The 20,991-nt window shown below is 31.0% G+C and overlaps 1 protein-coding gene across 1 annotated transcript; it reads left to right on the top strand.

Annotated features, from left to right (window-relative positions):
• Positions 1 to 14,971: 14,971 nt before the first annotated feature.
• LOC101497669 (uncharacterized) lies at positions 14,972 to 17,028 on the top strand. The gene is made up of 2 exons (XM_004509976.4): positions 14,972 to 15,455; positions 15,961 to 17,028. Exons 1-2 carry the CDS (start codon positions 15,287 to 15,289, stop codon positions 16,815 to 16,817), a joined length of 1,026 nt encoding a protein of 341 aa, XP_004510033.1. The 5' UTR covers positions 14,972 to 15,286; the 3' UTR covers positions 16,818 to 17,028.
• Positions 17,029 to 20,991: the final 3,963 nt, after the last annotated feature.

Raw genomic sequence — 20,991 nt, 5'->3', positions numbered from 1 at the left:
AATAATTGAATAAATAAATTTAAATAAACAATTAATTACATAAACTTAATTTATATAAATTGATTAAATAAATTTAACTAAACAATTAATTAAATAAACTTAATTTAATAATTAAATATATAAATTTAAATAAACAATTAATTAAATATATTTAAATAAATAATTCAATAAATATATTTCAATAAATACTTGAATTAAATAGACTTAAAATGCCTCAAATTGAAATATACCTCTCCTTCCCATAGCCTTCGAGCCACGTGGTGCTCATACTGTGTCAACACGTGTCTCAACATCGATCCTCCGGGGAATCCAGCATCATCAGCATGTTCCATCTGAGGCTCAGGGACATCCTCCTCCAACTGAGGCTCAGGGACATCCTCCTCCATCTGAGGCTCAGGGACATCCTCCTCCTTATGTGCATGTGCAGTAGACTCGACGACATCATCATGGATGTCTTGTCTTCAACGACGCTGCCTAATTGGACGATTTGCTTCGTTTCGTCGTCTATTTGATGTTGTTGGTGGAATTCTGTCTGCACCATCACATCTATCACCACCTATAATGTTGCGAATAATTTGGCCGAACGCACTTCTCATCCTAGGCACTGCAATATATAAATATATAAATATTAAAAAAAATTATAAACAATAAAAAAATAATGTAATAAAAGGATTTCAGAAAGCCAAGCCAAGCCAGATTCGAAACTTTCAGAATTCAGAATTTTCGAAATGCATTTCGAAAGTTTCCCCAGATTCGAAACTTTCCCCAGAACTTCGAAACTTTCCCTCAGATTTCGAATGTTTCACTGCCTTGCATTTCGAAACTTTCTACATACAAGAAACTTTTGAAAGTTTCTTGTTTCGAAGCTTTCAAAACATTCGAGGAAGCAGCATTTCGAAACATTTTACATACACTCACTTGTGTCTCCATCCCTATGATGTTCTTCGAATGTCGATCATTTGGGAGAACTAGGTAGAGGTATTGCTCTTTTTGCGACACTGACGATCATCTCTTTTACGCTTCCAGAAGCACACAAATGAACTCATAGTGATTCTCGTAGTTCTAAGTAATCTTGGAAAAAGGGAACTTTCCACTCTTGAAAATGATTTTAAAAGAATTCTTTGAATGGACATGCTTGTCACATTTGGAATCAATCCAAAGAGCACCATCTTCAAGGAGACATCTTCCATTACTCAATAATATACAAAACTCAAGAACTTTGGCAAGAATTAAATTATCTTGCAATCTTTTCCCCAAGATTAAAGAGTATAGGGAGGGAGAATTAGATTTTTAAAAGGTTTGAATGAAGCCGTGTTCAGTCCCAAATTATGCTCATTCAACCTCCTTTTAGTTTTAAGTCAAGTTTTTTCCATGTGAATTCAACAAAGTGCGTAAATATACAGCACAATGATGTGAATCTTGTGGTAATAGCAAGCCTAGAGATGTTCTGGAAGTTTTGTTTTCAATGGTAGTAGAGATACTATGTTGTGCAGTTTCTTGCAACAAAACCGATAATCATGTTGATGCTTGTTTCAAGAAATATGACTTGCATTTGTATTTTTAGAATCTATAAAATGGTGATGATAATAATTGTGGTAATGGTGATGAAGAAACATCTAAGATACCAAATTGCATATCGAAGAAGTGGGTGGTAATTTTAATATCCGAGGTGTCACACCAGATCAAGACAAAGAAATTTTGGCGAGGTTAATTTCTTCTGCCAATAATAAGAGAAAGCAATTTTATGTCACAATATTATTAGATGTTGGTGACTAGGGATGGGAATTGGCCAGGCCGTTCGGTCACGGGTCCATGTCCTGGTCAACATATGGTTTCACTACGCCAAAAATGACATTTAACAGCGCCCATTTTACAGCGCTTGCTCAACACAAGCGCTGTTGTAAATATATTTTAAAAATAATGGAGCCTTTTACAGCGCTTTTGATGACAAGCGCTGTAAAACAAGCGCTGTTGTAGGTCATATAATGTTTGCGCATAACGTTATAAGGCATTTACAGCGCTTGTCAAAAAAGCGTTGTAAAAGGAAGCGCTTTCGCGTATCAGTTACAGCGTTTTTTTCACAAGCGCTGTAAACACATGCGCTTCCAAATATTTGAACTACCTAATACAACGCTTTTTGCACAAGCGCTGTAAATTTCATGCGCTTTCATTGAATGTAACTACCTATTACAGCGCTTTTTTCACAAGCGCTGTAAACTACATCTTTCAAATAATTATATACGTTGGGAACCCTAATATCCTCTACGTACTGTGCGGCCATCTACGTTGTCTCAGGTATTTTTTACACATGATCATGTTTTGTTATATATATATATTAAATCTACTAAAATTGTTATATATATATATATAGTAAATCTCTTCTACACATGATCTGTTATGTTTTGAAATTGTCAACAATTGTCAAAAACTCATACCACATGATCTGTTCTGTTTTGAAATTGTTAGTTGATATTGGTTTCTTTTTTAAACTTGTTGATATGTTTTGAAAGCTTATTATTTTTTTTACTGCATTTATATAGGTGGTATAATATGGATAGGAAATGGATTTCAGCCAATCGATTGTCAAAAGAGTATGAAATTGGAGTGAAGGAGTTTGTTGAGTTTGCAGTGAAGAATGCAAAAGATCCAAATAGAGTAGTTTGTCCTTGTTTAAAATGTTGTTTTGGAAAACGTGTTAGAGAAGATGAATTAGAAGGACATCTAGTATGTAATGGAATTGATCAAAGCTACACATGTTGGATAAGACATGGTGAGAAAAAAAAAAAGGAAACATTAATTTTGAGAATAGTTCGACATATGCTTCAACTGACTTCGATACAGATACATATGAGCCGGACCGAGTTGATGAGATTGCAAAAGCAGTTGAAGAAGATCTTCGAGATTGTCCTAAAATGTTTGAAAGTTTGTTGAGTGATGCAGAGAAAGAATTATATAATGGTTGTACTAAATTCACAAGACTGTCAGCGATATTAAAGTTGTACAACTTAAAAGCGAGTAATGGATGGTCTGATAAAAGCTTTACAGAATTATTAACACTCATAAAAGATATGTTGCCAGATGATAATGAACTTCCCAGTCGAACCTACGAGGCTAAACGGATTTTGTGTTCTATTGGAATGAGTTACGAAAGGATTCATGCGTGTCCTAACGATTGCATTTTATTTCGAAACGAATATGAACTACTTAAGGCGTGTCCGAAATGCAATGTCTCTCGATATAAGAAGAAAGAATCTACTCCAGCAAAAGTCGTGTGGTATTTTCCTATAATACCAAGATTTAGGCGCATGTATCGCAGTGAAGAAGATTCAAAACACTTGACATGGCATGCAGATGAAAGAATTAGAGATGGAATGTTTCGACACCCTGCAGATTCCCCACAATGGGCAAAAATTGATCACGAGTATCCTGAATTCGGGATAGAGTCAAGAAATCTAAGACTTGCACTTTCTACTGATGGAATGAATCCACATGGTCTTCAAAGCATCTCACATAGCACGTGGCCTGTGATTTTGGTAATATATAACCTACCTCCATGGTTATGTATGAAGCGTAAGTTTATGATGTTGTCTCTGTTAATTTCTGGACCCAAACAACCGGGGAATGATATCGACGTATACTTGACTCCTCTAATCGAAAATTTAAAAAGTATGTGGGAGACAGGTGTGGAAGTTTATGATGGGTATAAGAAAGAATGTTTCAATTTGAGGGCTATGTTGTTCGGCACAATTAATGATTTTCCAGCATATGGTAATTTATCAGGATATAGCATTAAAGGTCAGTGTGCATGTCCTATATGTGAAGAGAGTACAAATTGGATGCGGTTGAAACATTGTAAGAAGAATGTGTTTCTTGGACATCGTAGATTTTTACCTTATAGTCATCAGTATCGTGGGTGGAGAAATGCATTCAATGGAAAATCAGAGGAAGGTAAAGCTCCTTTAGCACCGACTGGATATCAAATACTTGAAAAAGTACAAGGTTTGACCAATAAATTTGGCAAACCTTTTGCGGGAGAGCTGGTGAAAACTGGGTGGAAGAAAAAGTCAATTTTCTTTGAATTGCCATATTGGAAGTCATTGTATGTAAGACATTTCCTCGATGTGATGCATATTGAGAAAAATGTATTTGAAAGTGTTATTGGTACGTTACTCAATGTTCCAGGAAAGTCTAAAGATGGCGTCAATGCAAGATTGGACTTGGTCGATATGGGAATAAGAAATGAACTGGCTCCAGTAAAGAAAGGAAATCGCACATATCTACCTCCAGCCGCTCATACTCTATCTAGAAAGGAAAAAATTGTTTTATGTAAATTTCTACACGAAGTTAAAGTTCCAGAAGGATACTCTTCGAACATTAAAAATTTGGTTTGTATGAAAGACCTCAAGTTAAAAGGTTTGAAGACCCATGATTGTCATATTATAATGGAGCATTTGCTACCAATAGGTATACGTTCCATTTTACCTGAAAAAGTTCGACTAGCCTTAACTAGATTATGTTTCTTCTTCAGGGAAATTTGTAGTAAAGTGATCGACCCTCAGAAATTACCGACATTGCAGAGGGAAATTGTTGTTACTTTGTGTGAGCTTGAAATGTATTTCCCACCATCGTTTTTTGATATAATGGTTCACCTTACTGTTCATCTGGTTAAGGAGACACAACTTTGTGGGCCAGCTTATATGAGATGGATGTATCCGATAGAACGATATATGAAAATATTAAAAGGGTACGTAAAAAGTAGAAGTCGACCAGAAGGTTGTATTGCTGAACGATACATTGTTGAAGAGGCTGCTGAATTTTGTACTGAATATCTGTCCAATGTTGAATCCATAGGGCTTCCCATGTCTCGTCATTCGGGAAGACTATCAGGAGAAGGGATAACTGGAAGGAGACTACTGACTATATCAAGGACAGAATGGGAGCAGGCACAATTGTATGTTCTGCACAATGATGATGAGGTTCAACCGTATGTTACAATACACATTGATCAGTTATCTCGTTTGAACATGAATAGGAATCAAAATTGGATAACTCGAGAGCACAATCGAAGTTTTGTAACATGGTTAAAAAATCACATAATGTCAAAATTTGATATAGACCCCGGATCAATTTCAAATAGATTGAGGTGGCTAGCAAATGGTCCGAGCTTACATGTCTTTTCTTACACTGGTTATGTTATTAACGGCTACACATTTTATACCAAAGAACAAGATGATCAGACCACTATGCAAAATAGTGGAGTCACTCTCGTAGCTGAAGCGATGCATGTCTCAAGTGCAAAAGACAAAAACCCAATATATGCAAATCTATCATATTTTGGGGTTATCGAGCGCATATGGGAGTTAGACTACACAATGTTTCGTGTTCCCATATTTGGTTGCAAGTGGGTCGATAATAATAATGGCGTTCGGATTGATGAGTCAGGATTCTTGCTTGTCGATTTTAATAGGGTGGGATACAAAGACGAGCCTTTTATTTTAGCGTCGCAAGCTCAACAAGTGTTTTATGTCACTGATCCTTCTAATGATAAATGGTCTGTTGTCCTATCGACCAATAAAATAAGTGATGATAACAATAATGATGAAGATGTTGGTAATGATCTTTTATTTGCAACATCACAACAACCACATGAAATTGATTCAACTGATGATGGTTTATATCTTAGAGATGATCATGATGAGGGAATTTGGATTAATCCATCGTTTCGTATGATCCTTCTGATGATAAATGGTATGTTGTCCTATCGACCAATAAAATAAGTGATGATAACAATAATGGTGAAAATGTTGGTAATGATCTTTTATTTGCAACATTACAACAACCACATGAAATTGATTCAACTGATGATGGTTTATATCTTAGAGATGATCATGATGAGGGAATTTGGATTAATCCATCGTTTCGTATTGTAAATGGACAAACAAATGTGAATGTCACCAGGAAAAGAAAAGAAAGGCATCTTAATGTATATGTTTAATTGTTTTATATAAGCTATGCATGTAATCTAAATTATTGTGATAAATATGCATGTAATTTGAATTGAGTGTTTTATACTAATATGGCAGAATAGCAAATTAAGTCACTTATATAATTTGAATGGTTTATATCCTAGTTATAACATCTCACAGTTTGCTACTAATGTCACTTATATAATGTAAATTAAGTGCCAATTCGATTGGAATAAATGTCTGAGTTACAGTCATCCAAAATTGAACCCAAATAAAACCAACACAAAAGCCTTTTACAGCGCTTTTTATAAAAAGCGCTGTAAACGACCCTTTTGAAAATAAGTATAAAAGACATTTTATAGCGCTTATTTGACATGCGCTATAAAAAGCTTTAAAAATAATATTCATCAGACACCTAACATGACTATCTCTAACAGGAATTTCTTCAAACACCTTGTACGCATCATGGGAATCCCCAAAAACACATTGTTAACAAAAACATAAGACTCAAACCCATTTTTCGTAACATGGCAATGAACCTAAATACCAAGTTTCGATTTAAGAAGGAAAGGGAATGTAAAGAGATAAAAAGGGTGTTGAGGTGGAGATTGAATTGTGAAAGAGTAAGCTTTGATGTTTGTGAAGAAGATGCATAAAAGGAGAAGAGTTTGGTGAAGATGAAGAGATTTTTGTGGTGACCAGTTACTACTATGTGGGTTTTGCATGCATGTTGAGCTTGTTTAAAAAATAACATAACAAAACACAAAAACAATAAGGCCTTTTAACAGCGCTTATTTGGAAAAAGCGCTGTAAAAGAACCTTTTAAAATTAACATAAAGAGACATTTTAGAGCGCTTATGTGGAAAAGCGCTGTAAAAGGCTTTAAAAAACATTAATATATTTTACACATAAGCGCTGTAAAATAGCCTTTTAAAATTAACATAAAGAGACATTTTAGAGCGCTTATTTGCAAAAGCGCTGTAAAAGGCTTTAAAAAACATTCATATAACATAATAACACACGGAGGTCTTTTACAGCGCTTATTTGGAAAAAGCGCTGTAAAAGAGCCTTCTAAAATTAACCTAAAAGATACATTTTAGAGCGCTTATGTGGAAAAGCGCTGTAAAAGGCTTTAAAAAACATTAATATAACATAATAACACACGGAGGTCTTTTACAGCGCTTATTTGGAAAAAGCGCTGTAAAAGAGCCTTCTAAAATTAACCTAAAAGATACATTTTAGAGCGCTTATGTGGAAAAGCGCTGTAAAAGGCTTTAAAAAACATTAATATAACATAATAACACACGGAGGTCTTTTACAGCGCTTATTTGGAAAAAGCGCTGTAAAAGAGCCTTCTAAAATTAACCTAAAAGATACATTTTAGAGCGCTTATGTGGAAAAGCGCTGTAAAAGGCTTTAAAAAACATTAATATAACATAATAACACACGGAGGTCTTTTACAGCGCTTATTTGGAAAAAGCGCTGTAAAAGAGCCTTCTAAAATTAACCTAAAGAGACATTTTAGAGCGCTTATGTGTAAAAAGCGCTGTAAAAGGCTTTAAAAAACATTAATATAACATAATAACACACGGAGGTCTTTTACAGCGCTTATTTGACAAAAGCGCTGTAAAAGGCGTAAAAGGCATTCAAATAACATAATAACACACGGAGGTCTTTTACAGCGCTTATTTGACAAAAGCGCTGTAAAAGGCGTAAAAGGCATTCAAATAACATAATAACACACGGAGGTCTTTTACAGCGCTTATTTGACAAAAGCGCTGTAAAAGGCGTAAAAGGCATTCAAATAACATAATAACACACGGAGGTCTTTTACAGCGCTTATTTGACAAAAGCGCTGTAAAAGGCGTAAAAGGCATTCAAATAACATAATAACACACGGAGGTCTTTTACAGCGCTTATTTGACAAAAGCGCTGTAAAAGGCGTAAAAGGCATTCAAATAACATAATAACACACGGAGGTCTTTTACAGCGCTTATTTGACAAAAGCGCTGTAAAAGGCGTAAAAGGCATTCAAATAACATAATAACACACGGAGGTCTTTTACAGCGCTTATTTGACAAAAGCGCTGTAAAAGGCGTAAAAGGCATTCAAATAACATAATAACACACGGAGGTCTTTTACAGCGCTTATTTGACAAAAGCGCTGTAAAAGGCGTAAAAGGCATTCAAATAACATAATAACACACGGAGGTCTTTTACAGCGCTTATTTGACAAAAGCGCTGTAAAAGGCGTAAAAGGCATTCAAATAACATAATAACACACGGAGGTCTTTTACAGCGCTTATTTGACAAAAGCGCTGTAAAAGGCGTAAAAGGCATTCAAATAACATAATAACACACGGAGGTCTTTTACAGCGCTTATTTGACAAAAGCGCTGTAAAAGGCGTAAAAGGCATTCAAATAACATAATAACACACGGAGGTCTTTTACAGCGCTTATTTGACAAAAGCGCTGTAAAAGGCGTAAAAGGCATTCAAATAACATAATAACACACGGAGGTCTTTTACAGCGCTTATTTGACAAAAGCGCTGTAAAAGGCGTAAAAGGCATTCAAATAACATAATAACACACGGAGGTCTTTTACAGCGCTTATTTGACAAAAGCGCTGTAAAAGGCGTAAAAGGCATTCAAATAACATAATAACACACGGAGGTCTTTTACAGCGCTTATTTGACAAAAGCGCTGTAAAAGGCGTAAAAGGCATTCAAATAACATAATAACACACGGAGGTCTTTTACAGCGCTTATTTGACAAAAGCGCTGTAAAAGGCGTAAAAGGCATTCAAATAACATAATAACACACGGAGGTCTTTTACAGCGCTTATTTGACAAAAGCGCTGTAAAAGGCGTAAAAGGCATTCAAATAACATAATAACACACGGAGGTCTTTTACAGCGCTTATTTGACAAAAGCGCTGTAAAAGGCGTAAAAGGCATTCAAATAACATAATAACACACGGAGGTCTTTTACAGCGCTTATTTGACAAAAGCGCTGTAAAAGGCGTAAAAGGCATTCAAATAACATAATAACACACGGAGGTCTTTTACAGCGCTTATTTGACAAAAGCGCTGTAAAAGGCGTAAAAGGCATTCAAATAACATAATAACACACGGAGGTCTTTTACAGCGCTTATTTGACAAAAGCGCTGTAAAAGGCGTAAAAGGCATTCAAATAACATAATAACACACGGAGGTCTTTTACAGCGCTTATTTGACAAAAGCGCTGTAAAAGGCGTAAAAGGCATTCAAATAACATAATAACACACGGAGGTCTTTTACAGCGCTTATTTGACAAAAGCGCTGTAAAAGGCGTAAAAGGCATTCAAATAACATAATAACACACGGAGGTCTTTTACAGCGCTTATTTGACAAAAGCGCTGTAAAAGGCGTAAAAGGCATTCAAATAACATAATAACACACGGAGGTCTTTTACAGCGCTTATTTGACAAAAGCGCTGTAAAAGGCGTAAAAGGCATTCAAATAACATAATAACACACGGAGGTCTTTTACAGCGCTTATTTGACAAAAGCGCTGTAAAAGGCGTAAAAGGCATTCAAATAACATAATAACACACGGAGGTCTTTTACAGCGCTTATTTGACAAAAGCGCTGTAAAAGGCGTAAAAGGCATTCAAATAACATAATAACACACGGAGGTCTTTTACAGCGCTTATTTGACAAAAGCGCTGTAAAAGGCGTAAAAGGCATTCAAATAACATAATAACACACGGAGGTCTTTTACAGCGCTTATTTGACAAAAGCGCTGTAAAAGGCGTAAAAGGCATTCAAATAACATAATAACACACGGAGGTCTTTTACAGCGCTTATTTGACAAAAGCGCTGTAAAAGGCGTAAAAGGCATTCAAATAACATAATAACACACGGAGGTCTTTTACAGCGCTTATTTGACAAAAGCGCTGTAAAAGGCGTAAAAGGCATTCAAATAACATAATAACACACGGAGGTCTTTTACAGCGCTTATTTGACAAAAGCGCTGTAAAAGGCGTAAAAGGCATTCAAATAACATAATAACACACGGAGGTCTTTTACAGCGCTTATTTGACAAAAGCGCTGTAAAAGGCGTAAAAGGCATTCAAATAACATAATAACACACGGAGGTCTTTTACAGCGCTTATTTGACAAAAGCGCTGTAAAAGGCGTAAAAGGCATTCAAATAACATAATAACACACGGAGGTCTTTTACAGCGCTTATTTGACAAAAGCGCTGTAAAAGGCGTAAAAGGCATTCAAATAACATAATAACACACGGAGGTCTTTTACAGCGCTTATTTGACAAAAGCGCTGTAAAAGGCGTAAAAGGCATTCAAATAACATAATAACACACGGAGGTCTTTTACAGCGCTTATTTGACAAAAGCGCTGTAAAAGGCGTAAAAGGCATTCAAATAACATAATAACACACGGAGGTCTTTTACAGCGCTTATTTGACAAAAGCGCTGTAAAAGGCGTAAAAGGCATTCAAATAACATAATAACACACGGAGGTCTTTTACAGCGCTTATTTGACAAAAGCGCTGTAAAAGGCGTAAAAGGCATTCAAATAACATAATAACACACGGAGGTCTTTTACAGCGCTTATTTGACAAAAGCGCTGTAAAAGGCGTAAAAGGCATTCAAATAACATAATAACACACGGAGGTCTTTGACAGCGCTTTCTAAAAAAAATGTCATAAAAAGCTAAAAAGCGTTTTTCATTTCAAATAATTAATTTACAGCGTTTAAAAAAAAACACATATTTTACAGTGCTTTTTTTAAAAAGCGCTGTAAAATGTTGTTGTAAAGCGCTTTAATGGTGTACATTTTCCAGCGCTTTCGTGAGAAAGCGCTGTAAAATGTACAACAAAAGCGCTGTAAAATGCACACCCATAATATGAAATTATTGGTGGGCATTTTACAGCGCTTTTTAGAGAAAGCGCTGTAAAATGAAGTCCAATAATATTAAATTATGGGTCTGTATTTTACAGCGCTTTTTTGCGAAAGCGCTGTAAAATGCAGATCCATAATTTCATATTATAGGTGTGCATTTTACAGCGCTTGTGTTAAAAAGTGCTCTAAAAGCAGACCCATAACTCATATAATGGGGCGCATGTTACAGCGTTTTTTTGAAGAAGTGCTGTAAAATGTGCATAACAAGCGCGCGTTATATTTACATGTTTTATAGCGCTTTTTTAAAAGCGTTGTTGTATCATTTACAGCGCTCGATTCCACAGCGCTTGTTTTTTTGAAAAAGCGCTGTAAATGGATTAAAAAAAGCGCTGTAAAATGCAGTTTTTCGCGTAGTGTTTGTGTCTATTTAATAAAAAAGTTAGGTAAGTCTAACAGGTCGGTTTATATATAATTTATTATTATTTATTATAATATTATTTTCTAATTTTCTATATTTGTATAGGTCAAACTCATACCTTTCATCTGGCCTATTCCACATCTATTGGTTAATTATTACATTTCAGTCCTACTTTTTAACTTATTAACAGTTTATTTATATTATTTTCATATTATTATTTAATTTATTAACAAGTTCCTTTTTAAATTATTTTTATTTTTTTCGAGTGATTATTGTAAACTAATTTTACACAATGAATGAGATTGATAGCGCACTATCATTACTCCCAAATTTTTTGCTTTAATATTTGTATTTATTTGTTGAATTTACTACTGATATTTTCAATTTTATTTTCTAAGAAAAAAAAATTAAAATCCAAAAACACTATCAAATGGAATCAAATCCTTAACTTTGAGTTCATATCCTTGCCATCAAGCTACAGTGTTTGTCTTAAAATATTTGAGCGCATTTAATATATATTAATTTAATTTAGTTTCCTTTAAACATTTTGAAATTTCTTTTAACCATTATATATTTCGTGAAACTTTTTCAATTTTTGTATTATTATTTAATATATATATATATATATATTAAAATTATATAATTTAAACATTTATATATATCAAATTAGTTGATTATTAATTCAAGTAAAAAAATTGTACAATTAGATCATTTTAAATTAAAATTTATTTAATATAGTTTGTCTAATTAGTTAATGTTTACATATTGATTTATCAAAATTAGAATTTTTAAGTCATAATTAATTAATTGAGGTTAGATTGAATCGTTGAATTATCGAAATTATAATTTTTAAGTCATATTTTGTCTAAATAGTTAAGATACAACCAGTAGATCGTCGAAATTTAAATGTATATGTCATAGTCAATCTAATTATTTAAGGTTAAACCATTGAATACTCGAAATTTAAATTTCTAAATCATAATAAATCTAATTTGTTAGGAATCAATTATCAGATCCTCAAAATTTAAACTTCTAAGACTAAATACGACATACAAATTCTAATTTCGATGGTCTGATAGTTAAATTTCAACTAATTAGACTGACTAAGATTTAGAAATTGTAATTTTGATGATCCAATAATTCAGTCTTGATTGATTAGATTAAATATGACTTACACATTCTAATTCCGATGATCATACAATTTAATCTTAGCTAATTAGACTAACTATGCCTTATAAATTTTATTTCGATGATCCAACGGTTCAATCTTAATTAATTAGATTAATCAATACTTAAAAATTCTAATTTCGATAATCTGATGGTTCAATGTTGACTAATTAATTAGATTAAATATCAATTAGAAATTTAAATATTGACGATCCAACGGTTCAATCTCAACTAATTAGAATAAATATGACTTAAAAAAATAATTTTAATGATCTGACAATTCAATCTTAACAAAATGAAATATGTCTAACAATTTTTAATTTTAATGATCAAACGGTTCAATTTAAAATAATTAAACTTAGTATTATTAAGGGATTCGAATATCGATTATCTGAAGGGTCATTCTTATCTGATTAGACTAAAACTCACTTAGAAATTATAATTTAAGTCGGTTCAATCAAACCTAACTAGACTAAATACGACAAAGAATTTATAAATTTTAATGGTTTAACAATTCATTTTAACTTAATTAGATTAACTATAATTGATAAATTTTAATTTTTGTGACGTGAGAGTTCAATCTTAATTAATTAGATTGATTATGACATACAAATTTCAATTTTTACAATTCGATGGTACAACCTTAATTAATTAGAATAACTATGTATTTGAAATTTAAATTTCGACGATGGAACAATTTAATCTTAACTAATTAAATTAAATATGTCTTATAAATTTAAATATAATTATCTGACAGTTCAATCATAAATAATTATGACTTAAAAATTTAAATTTTAATGATTTAATGATTCAATTTTTACTAATTAGACTAGTTAAATATTCTAATTTCAATGATCAAACAATTTAGTCTCCTAGTTAGACTAACTATGACTAAGAAGTTTTAATCTTCGTGATTTGATGATTCAATCTCAACTAATTGGACTAACTATGACTTAGAATTTTAAATTTTGATGATTCAATGGTTCAATCTCAATTAACCAGACCGATTATAACTTATAAATTTAAATTTTGACGATCCAATTGCTCAATTTTAACTAATTAGACTAAATATCCCTTAAAAAAAATTAAATTTCAACAATTCAACGATTCAATTTTAACTAATTAGATTAAATAGCATTAGAAATTATAATTTCAATGATCTAACATAATTAAACTAAGTATTACTAAGAAAGTCTAATATTGATGATTTGACGGTTAAACCTTAACTAATTAGACTAATTATAATTTAAGATATAAATTTTGACAAACCAATAGTTCGATCTTAATTAATTAGATTGATTACGACGTAAAAGTTTAATCTTAATTAATTACACTAAACATGTCTTAAAAATTTAAATTTTAATTAACTAGATTGAATATGATTTATATATTAATAACTTAATATATCATATATATATATATATATATATATATACCTTTCTATTTCTTTTTGCAAATAATTGTATTAGCCGATTGTATAGGTTAACACGAAAATTATAAAGAAGTCAACAAATAGCCATTGTGTAAAAAAATGAAAATATTAAAAGAAACTAAATTAATATAAAAATATTTTAAAAAAATGAGAAATAAATACGAAAAATATTAAAGAAAGTCAAATTTACAAAATATTAAAAAAAAATAAGTGTAAATTTCATTAACTTAAAAACTCAAGTGTAATATAAGAGTGGGGTTAGACACTAAGTATAACATACTCTATAATTTAACTTAATTTCATTAAATAAAATGACAATCAACTCTTGATTATAAATTTAACTTCACCGACACATTTTAATTGCTCACTTCACTAGAATTTTCCAACACATTAACCCGGTCAATATTAAGCTTCATGTGCTATGCTTATGGTAGCTGAGTCATTTTTTTAATTTCTAATTAATATAATTAATTAATATTAAAGTTCATTTAATATTAAAATATTACCTTAGTTTTCACAAAATTTCATATCATTTAAAAGATCATGTTGTAAGTGCTAACTTAAAATTTTCTTTGTCCAGTCAGCAGAAATAAAATGGCAAGAAGCATCGCAAAAACGTGCAATAAGTGAGAAACAAAGCATAACAGAAATTTGTTGTAGCAACTTAACTTAGATGATAAGTATCTTTTAATAGATAAGATAGTATAATTATTACTAGAAATTCGAATATAATTTACAATTTTAATATTTATCTGTTGAATTAAAATTTAAATATTAATAATAAATATTTTATTATCATCAAAATACATTTAACGCTATATTTAAATTTCTAAAAGATAGTAAAGTATATTTATAAAAGTAAAGATAGTGAAGTATAAATAAATTTCTATAATAATAAATTAAAAACAGAAAGTTATTTACATAACTAAAACAAAAATGAAAGAGAGAGATATTTTCCTTTCAGAATTCAACCTTGTGGCTGTGTACGATGCACGCTGACCAAACACGGTGTTTCCCACATAAAGAATATGCAAAATAAAAAGTAAAATTAAGTAAGTATCATAAATACAAACATTTGTTTTTGACGAACATAATTAGAAAGACTAATCTTCGGGATATGGCCAACAGGCCAAGTGTATGGTCTTAAATGTATGAAATTACACAATGAAAGCAAATTATGATCACACGTTACACTCTCGCATTTGACACCCTTTGTTTTGTATCATCTCATTTCTTGGAATAAGTAGTATAAGACTGATCGAAGTCAATCACTTTGTCACATTGGTCTACCTTCCATTCAATTTCTCTCACACATAGTGATAGTACTTTCTATCAACATTATAAATTAGACACACCTTAATATCCATTCATACATACCCTCCTCCACACATCTTGATTGCTATGGATTTTAAGATACCTCTAATTCTTTTCGTTTTTCTCTTCACTCTTCTCTCAAGTTCCCAAGCCTTCAAATTCTACGTAGGTGGAAGTGATGGATGGACTCTAAACCCTTCTCAGAATTACAACCAATGGGCTGCAAGGAACAGGTTCCAAATCAAGGACACTATAGGTAACATACCGTACATAATATTAATTTAATGTAATTTATAACTCCTTGGTTTAACTCAATTGAAAGATGAAGTTTTTATTTGTTCATCACGTACGTTTTTCTTAATGATATACCTCAAAATATATTTTGGGCTGAAAAAGGAGTTCGGTTTGGATCATTAGGATATCAAGAATATGGTACAAATTAATTTTGATTGAATTCAATTTGTAAAATGGATTTTGATTAAAAGTAATTGTAAAACATGATTTGGACCGATGAAAATCATGTTCCATCCACTTGATCACTTTTACAAGTGGGTGTGATTGATTTTACATCTAGAAAATAGTTGTGATACATGGATTTTGTTATTTTGAGCCTTTACTTTCTTATGGTTGCTCTTGTGTTATTTATTTTTTTGAAAAGGCTCTTTTGTATTCAAGTTGAAATTAATAGCCTTGTATTTCCTTTGAATCGTAAAAAAAGTAAATTATAATTTGTGGGTCTAATTATTTATTTGATGATATAGTTTTCAAGTATAAGAAGGGTTCAGACTCGGTGTTGGAAGTGAAGAAAGAAGATTATGAAAAGTGCATTAAGACAAACCCAATTAAGAAATTAGAAGAAGGTGAGACAGAGTTGACGTTGGATCGATCAGGACCATTTTACTTCATTAGTGGAAAAGATGAAAATTGTGAGAAGGGTCAGAAATTAAGCCTTGTTGTTTTGTCCCAACGAAAACAAACACAAACACCCACTGTTCCACCACCAATATCTTCTCCTTCACCATCTGGATCCCCAACGGCATATACTCCCTCGGTTTCACCTTCTCCGATTGGAAATTCCCCGTCTGTATCACCATATCCGGCAAGTACCCCTCCGACCGGTGGACCTACGGCTTCATCTCCGTCTTCAATAAGCACCCCTCCGGCAGGTGTACCTCCGGCTACTTCTCCTTCTCCGATAAGCACTCCTCCGGCTGGTGGGCCTACAGCTACGTCTCCGACGAGCGCTCCAGCGGGTGGACCTGCAGCTTTATCTCCATCACTGTCTCCGGCAAGCGCTCCAGCCAGTGGACCCGCATCTTCATCTACATCTCCGACGAGCGCTCCAGCCGGTGGACCTGCAGCTACACCACCATCTCCATCGCCGACGAGCACTACACCGATAAGTAGTCCTCCATCGCCGGGAACGCCATCGTCACCGTCTCCCACACCTGCAGGGGCAGCGAATCCACCGGGGTCATCAAGTTCAACGGCAACGGCACCGGCACCGGCACCGTCAAAAAGCAGTGGCGCATCGGTAGCTTCTTCGAGGTTTCTGATGTATTCAGTTACTATTGTCGTTGGTGCTGCGTTGTTGTGTCATGGAACCGTTTTGGGTTGAAAAATTAAATATAGGTTCGCACAAATTAGCGATATGATATGTTATGTTGCAATAATTTTTAGGGGTTTTCTCACTGTTGTTTTCCCTTTGTGTATGATTAATTAATTAGCATGATTTCGTCATCATTTTTCGTTTTGGATATTTTCATTGATATTTCCCTTTTGAGTTCAGGTAAGATTTGTTAAATAAAAGATATTTTTCTAGTTGTCAATCATGGTTCTTTTTCTTCTTCTTAAATAACCCTCTTTTAATAAAATACTTCGATATATCTAACTTTGAAATTTATGTACTAATTTACCTTCCTTTTAAAACTAACGAAAGGTCCCATATGAAAAAACAACTTATTAAAGACATCTACATTTAAAATGACAGACACTGTATGTTACAGTGTAGTTTTTATATATTTTTTTTTAAATATATAATTTTAAAAATTATGTACTAATTTACCCTACTTTTAAAAAACTACATCAATATATCCCATTTTAAAATTTATGTACTAATTTATCCTACTTTTAAAATTAATGAGAGATTTCCATTAAAAAAAAATGACTTATTGAAGACATCTACCTTTAAAATGACACTTTATGTTAAATTGTAGTTTTTATAATTATTAATTTTCAAAATATATACAAATTTGCCATTTAGAATAGCGACTAGGGGTGACAACAAAATCCGCACCCACCTTTATTAAGAGGGAAAAATCCACTTTGATTAAGTGCGGGTTTCCCCGAAATTAAAATTTGAAGGTGGAGGCGGATTTGGAGTATTGATATGTAACACACACTCGAACCTGCCCTCGCTAGTAATATTATTGTCATTTTAAAATTTTATATACATGTACATATTAATATATTTAATATTTTTTAAATATTATAAGTTATAATATTCACTTTATAGATAATATGATTTTAATATTTTTTAATTTTATTATTGTATAATAATAATTATTTTATTATATTAATTATAATTAATAAGACTTTTAAATTTATTATTTTATATATGAATAGGTGCAGATGTGCACGAACACATCTGAACCTCGTCATGGACGGAGATGCAGACCTAAATTTCATAACTGATAAGAAACGGAGGCAGATGTGAATTTTCCCGATTAATTGAGTGCGGAATGGAGGAGACAAATTATATCCTCGACTCACCCATTGCTATGTCTAACGGCGACTTTTTTTTACATTATTTTAATATAAAAACGTAAAATAATATAATAAAATAATTATAATAAAATAATTCAATAAAATTGTTAAAAATAAAATAAAAATAAAAATATTACAAAGGTCGACCATAGTTGTCAATAACATTCGACTAATGCTTTTTAGTATGATGGTTATCTAATATAGCTCACATTTTTTTGAGTGTATTTCTCTATCGTCGAATTTGGTTATATTTTGAATGATCTTTATTGGACAACATAAAAAAAAAGGTCAAATAATGGATCACCACATGCATCCAATGAAGGGTGACATTTCTCATATGAAGGTAAAATATGATATAATAACTTTTTAATGCAAAAACTTAAAATAAGTCGTCCAAATAATTCCTAGTTTTAAAAGTGAAATGGACGATAGAGGGAAAAAACCAAAAAAATATGAATAATGTTGAATAATTGATCATACTCAAAACATTAATTGGATATTACCGAAAACTCTAGTCGATCTTTCTAATATTTTATTTATATTTTGAAGAAGAAAAAAATGAACTATTATAAATAACAATCATACTAAAAAAACATTATTCCAATTTTACTAACAAGTCAAATTTATAGTTGTAATATTTTGTTTATATTATTTGGTTCTTTTATTGTATTTTTAAAAAATTTATTAAATTATATTATTATTATTATTTTATTATTCTTATTTTTTATTTTTAAATGTGGTAAGAAGTCACCATTCTAAATGGAAAACTTATTTTTTTTAAAACAAAATAATAAAAACTACAAATGTTAATAGATCGTCTATTCAAATGAGGATTTCTCACTAGTCTTTAAAAGTAAGGGTGTATTTTTTTTCTTTCAAAGAATAGTTATTTAAAAATACAAAACCGTGAATAATTTTTTATATACTCAGTGTAAAAACAATAACCGAGATAATTTCTAGAATGAAGACCGACCATTTATCACATTAGTATAAGTACATAGTAATAAATCTCGGTAAAAAATATCTAACTATTAATTTGTTAGTCTAACTTCGTAATCGAACTTCGTAATACGTATAGCTAAATAAACTTTAAATAATCTTATCTATTGATTTAGTAAAAATTTGTTTTCAATGAAGACACCTTTTGGTTCTTCAAGGAAAACTTGCAAACTTGGATTAATTTACTTGCTCTATTTTCTATTATCATTTTCACTAAAAATAGAAAATGATAGAGAAAATATGTTTGTTTAAATTTTGGAAACATTTTTATTGAAAATATTTTAAGAGAAATTGTGAAAATTGAAAGCAAAGAAAACTTCTTTTCAATTGAAAACGCAGTAGCATGGTTGTAATTTTTACAACGTTCGTTGCTTATGTTTTTGACATACGTTTCGTTGTGTACTCTTAACTAGTCGCGAAATCACTATGCACTGCACCATACGTTTCAATTTCAAGTAATAGTCATTCTCTCTGTTTTTTATTTCACTAAACAAAAGTTATTTTGTTTTTCTTTTTCCAATAATAATAATTCATTTAATTATAAAGTCATTTCAAACTATTATTATAAATAAATAATGAAGTAAAAGGACATCTTAAGCAATATTAAATAAATAAAAGATAATAATAATAATAATAATAATAATAATAATAATAATAATAATAATAATAATAATAATAATAAATGGAAATAATTTTAATAAAAAAATATACAAAATATATTTTCAATAAATGAATATCAATGATAGAAAATAAAAAAGTAAATTAAGTTTTAAAAAGATGGAAAATGAGAAATTAAAAATGATTATATACTAATTTCAAAAAAGTATATAAATTATATATTAATTTAGTTAAGGTGTTGTTTATTATATAACATTAAGGAAAGATGGTGTATTTTGACGGTGAACATAGACCTTGACTTTATTATCTCAATGAATATTTATAATTGCCATCAACAAATAACCTACCAATTAAATTGACCATTAGTGTAAAAAAATTTACACGAACAACTGATAAACATTCTATTATATTTGTTGCATTACTTTTATATGGTGTTCATATTTATGAATAAATAACATCGTAAAAGTTAATATTATTAAATATACATGTGATAAAGTTATAATTAATAGTTTTTACTAATAAAAATTATTTTAGATTAAAAGCTGGTTGAATTAAATACATTTTAAAAAATTTTATTTACAATATATTTTATGAAATGATAGTTAAAATTTGGTAGAAAAAAATGAATTTCCATATTTTTACTTTCTGAAAATGAAAATGAGAAATTAAAAATGAAAACATATTTTAACAAATCAAACGACCTCTTAGTTTTTGACAAATAAAAACACATTTTAATCTTAAACCAGAACAACTTAATTAGAAAGGACTAATTTGTCACTGTAATTTAAAAAAGGTAATTAGATCTCAAACAGTCATTAAAGATGAATAATTTAAACCTTGTTTACTTTGAATTTTTCTTAATAGAAAATGATAACGAAAATGTATTTTATTTAAAATTTAGAAAAAATTTTCTTTGAAAACATTTTAAAAAAATTGTTTTGGATGAAAACACCGTGGCATTATTGGTAATTTTAAAACATAGTTTATGTTTTTAATTTTCCATGTTACAACTTACAAGACCAAGTGTCATTCATAAAAAAAAAAGTTGATATTTTCAATTTCATTATATTTGTCGATTTACGAAATTAATCCATTTATTTTAAAAGTCAAATTTTTTAATTTTTTCATATAATTTTTTAACATAAAAAAAGTGATGGAATATGCTTTAAATAACGAGTTATATGATACGACGATGTAGAATGTTTAAATACACTACACCAAAATAGACTTTAATGGCGTTTTTTTTATGCATTTAACAATACTTTTAAGCGCTGTTAAAAGGTACGATGACACTTTTGAAAATGTAAAAAACATTGTCGTATGTGACATTTAATAGTGTTTTTTCTGAAAAGTGTTATAGTAGGTAGGTTTTAATAGCGTGTTTATAGCGGTTTTTGGAAGAAGAAAAA

Source organism: Cicer arietinum, chromosome 7, assembly GCF_000331145.2.
Source record: "Cicer arietinum cultivar CDC Frontier isolate Library 1 chromosome 7, Cicar.CDCFrontier_v2.0, whole genome shotgun sequence".
NCBI lineage: Eukaryota > Viridiplantae > Streptophyta > Magnoliopsida > Fabales > Fabaceae > Cicer > Cicer arietinum.
Note: the sequence above shows the minus strand (reverse complement) of the source record. Positions and strands in the feature narration are given on the sequence as shown.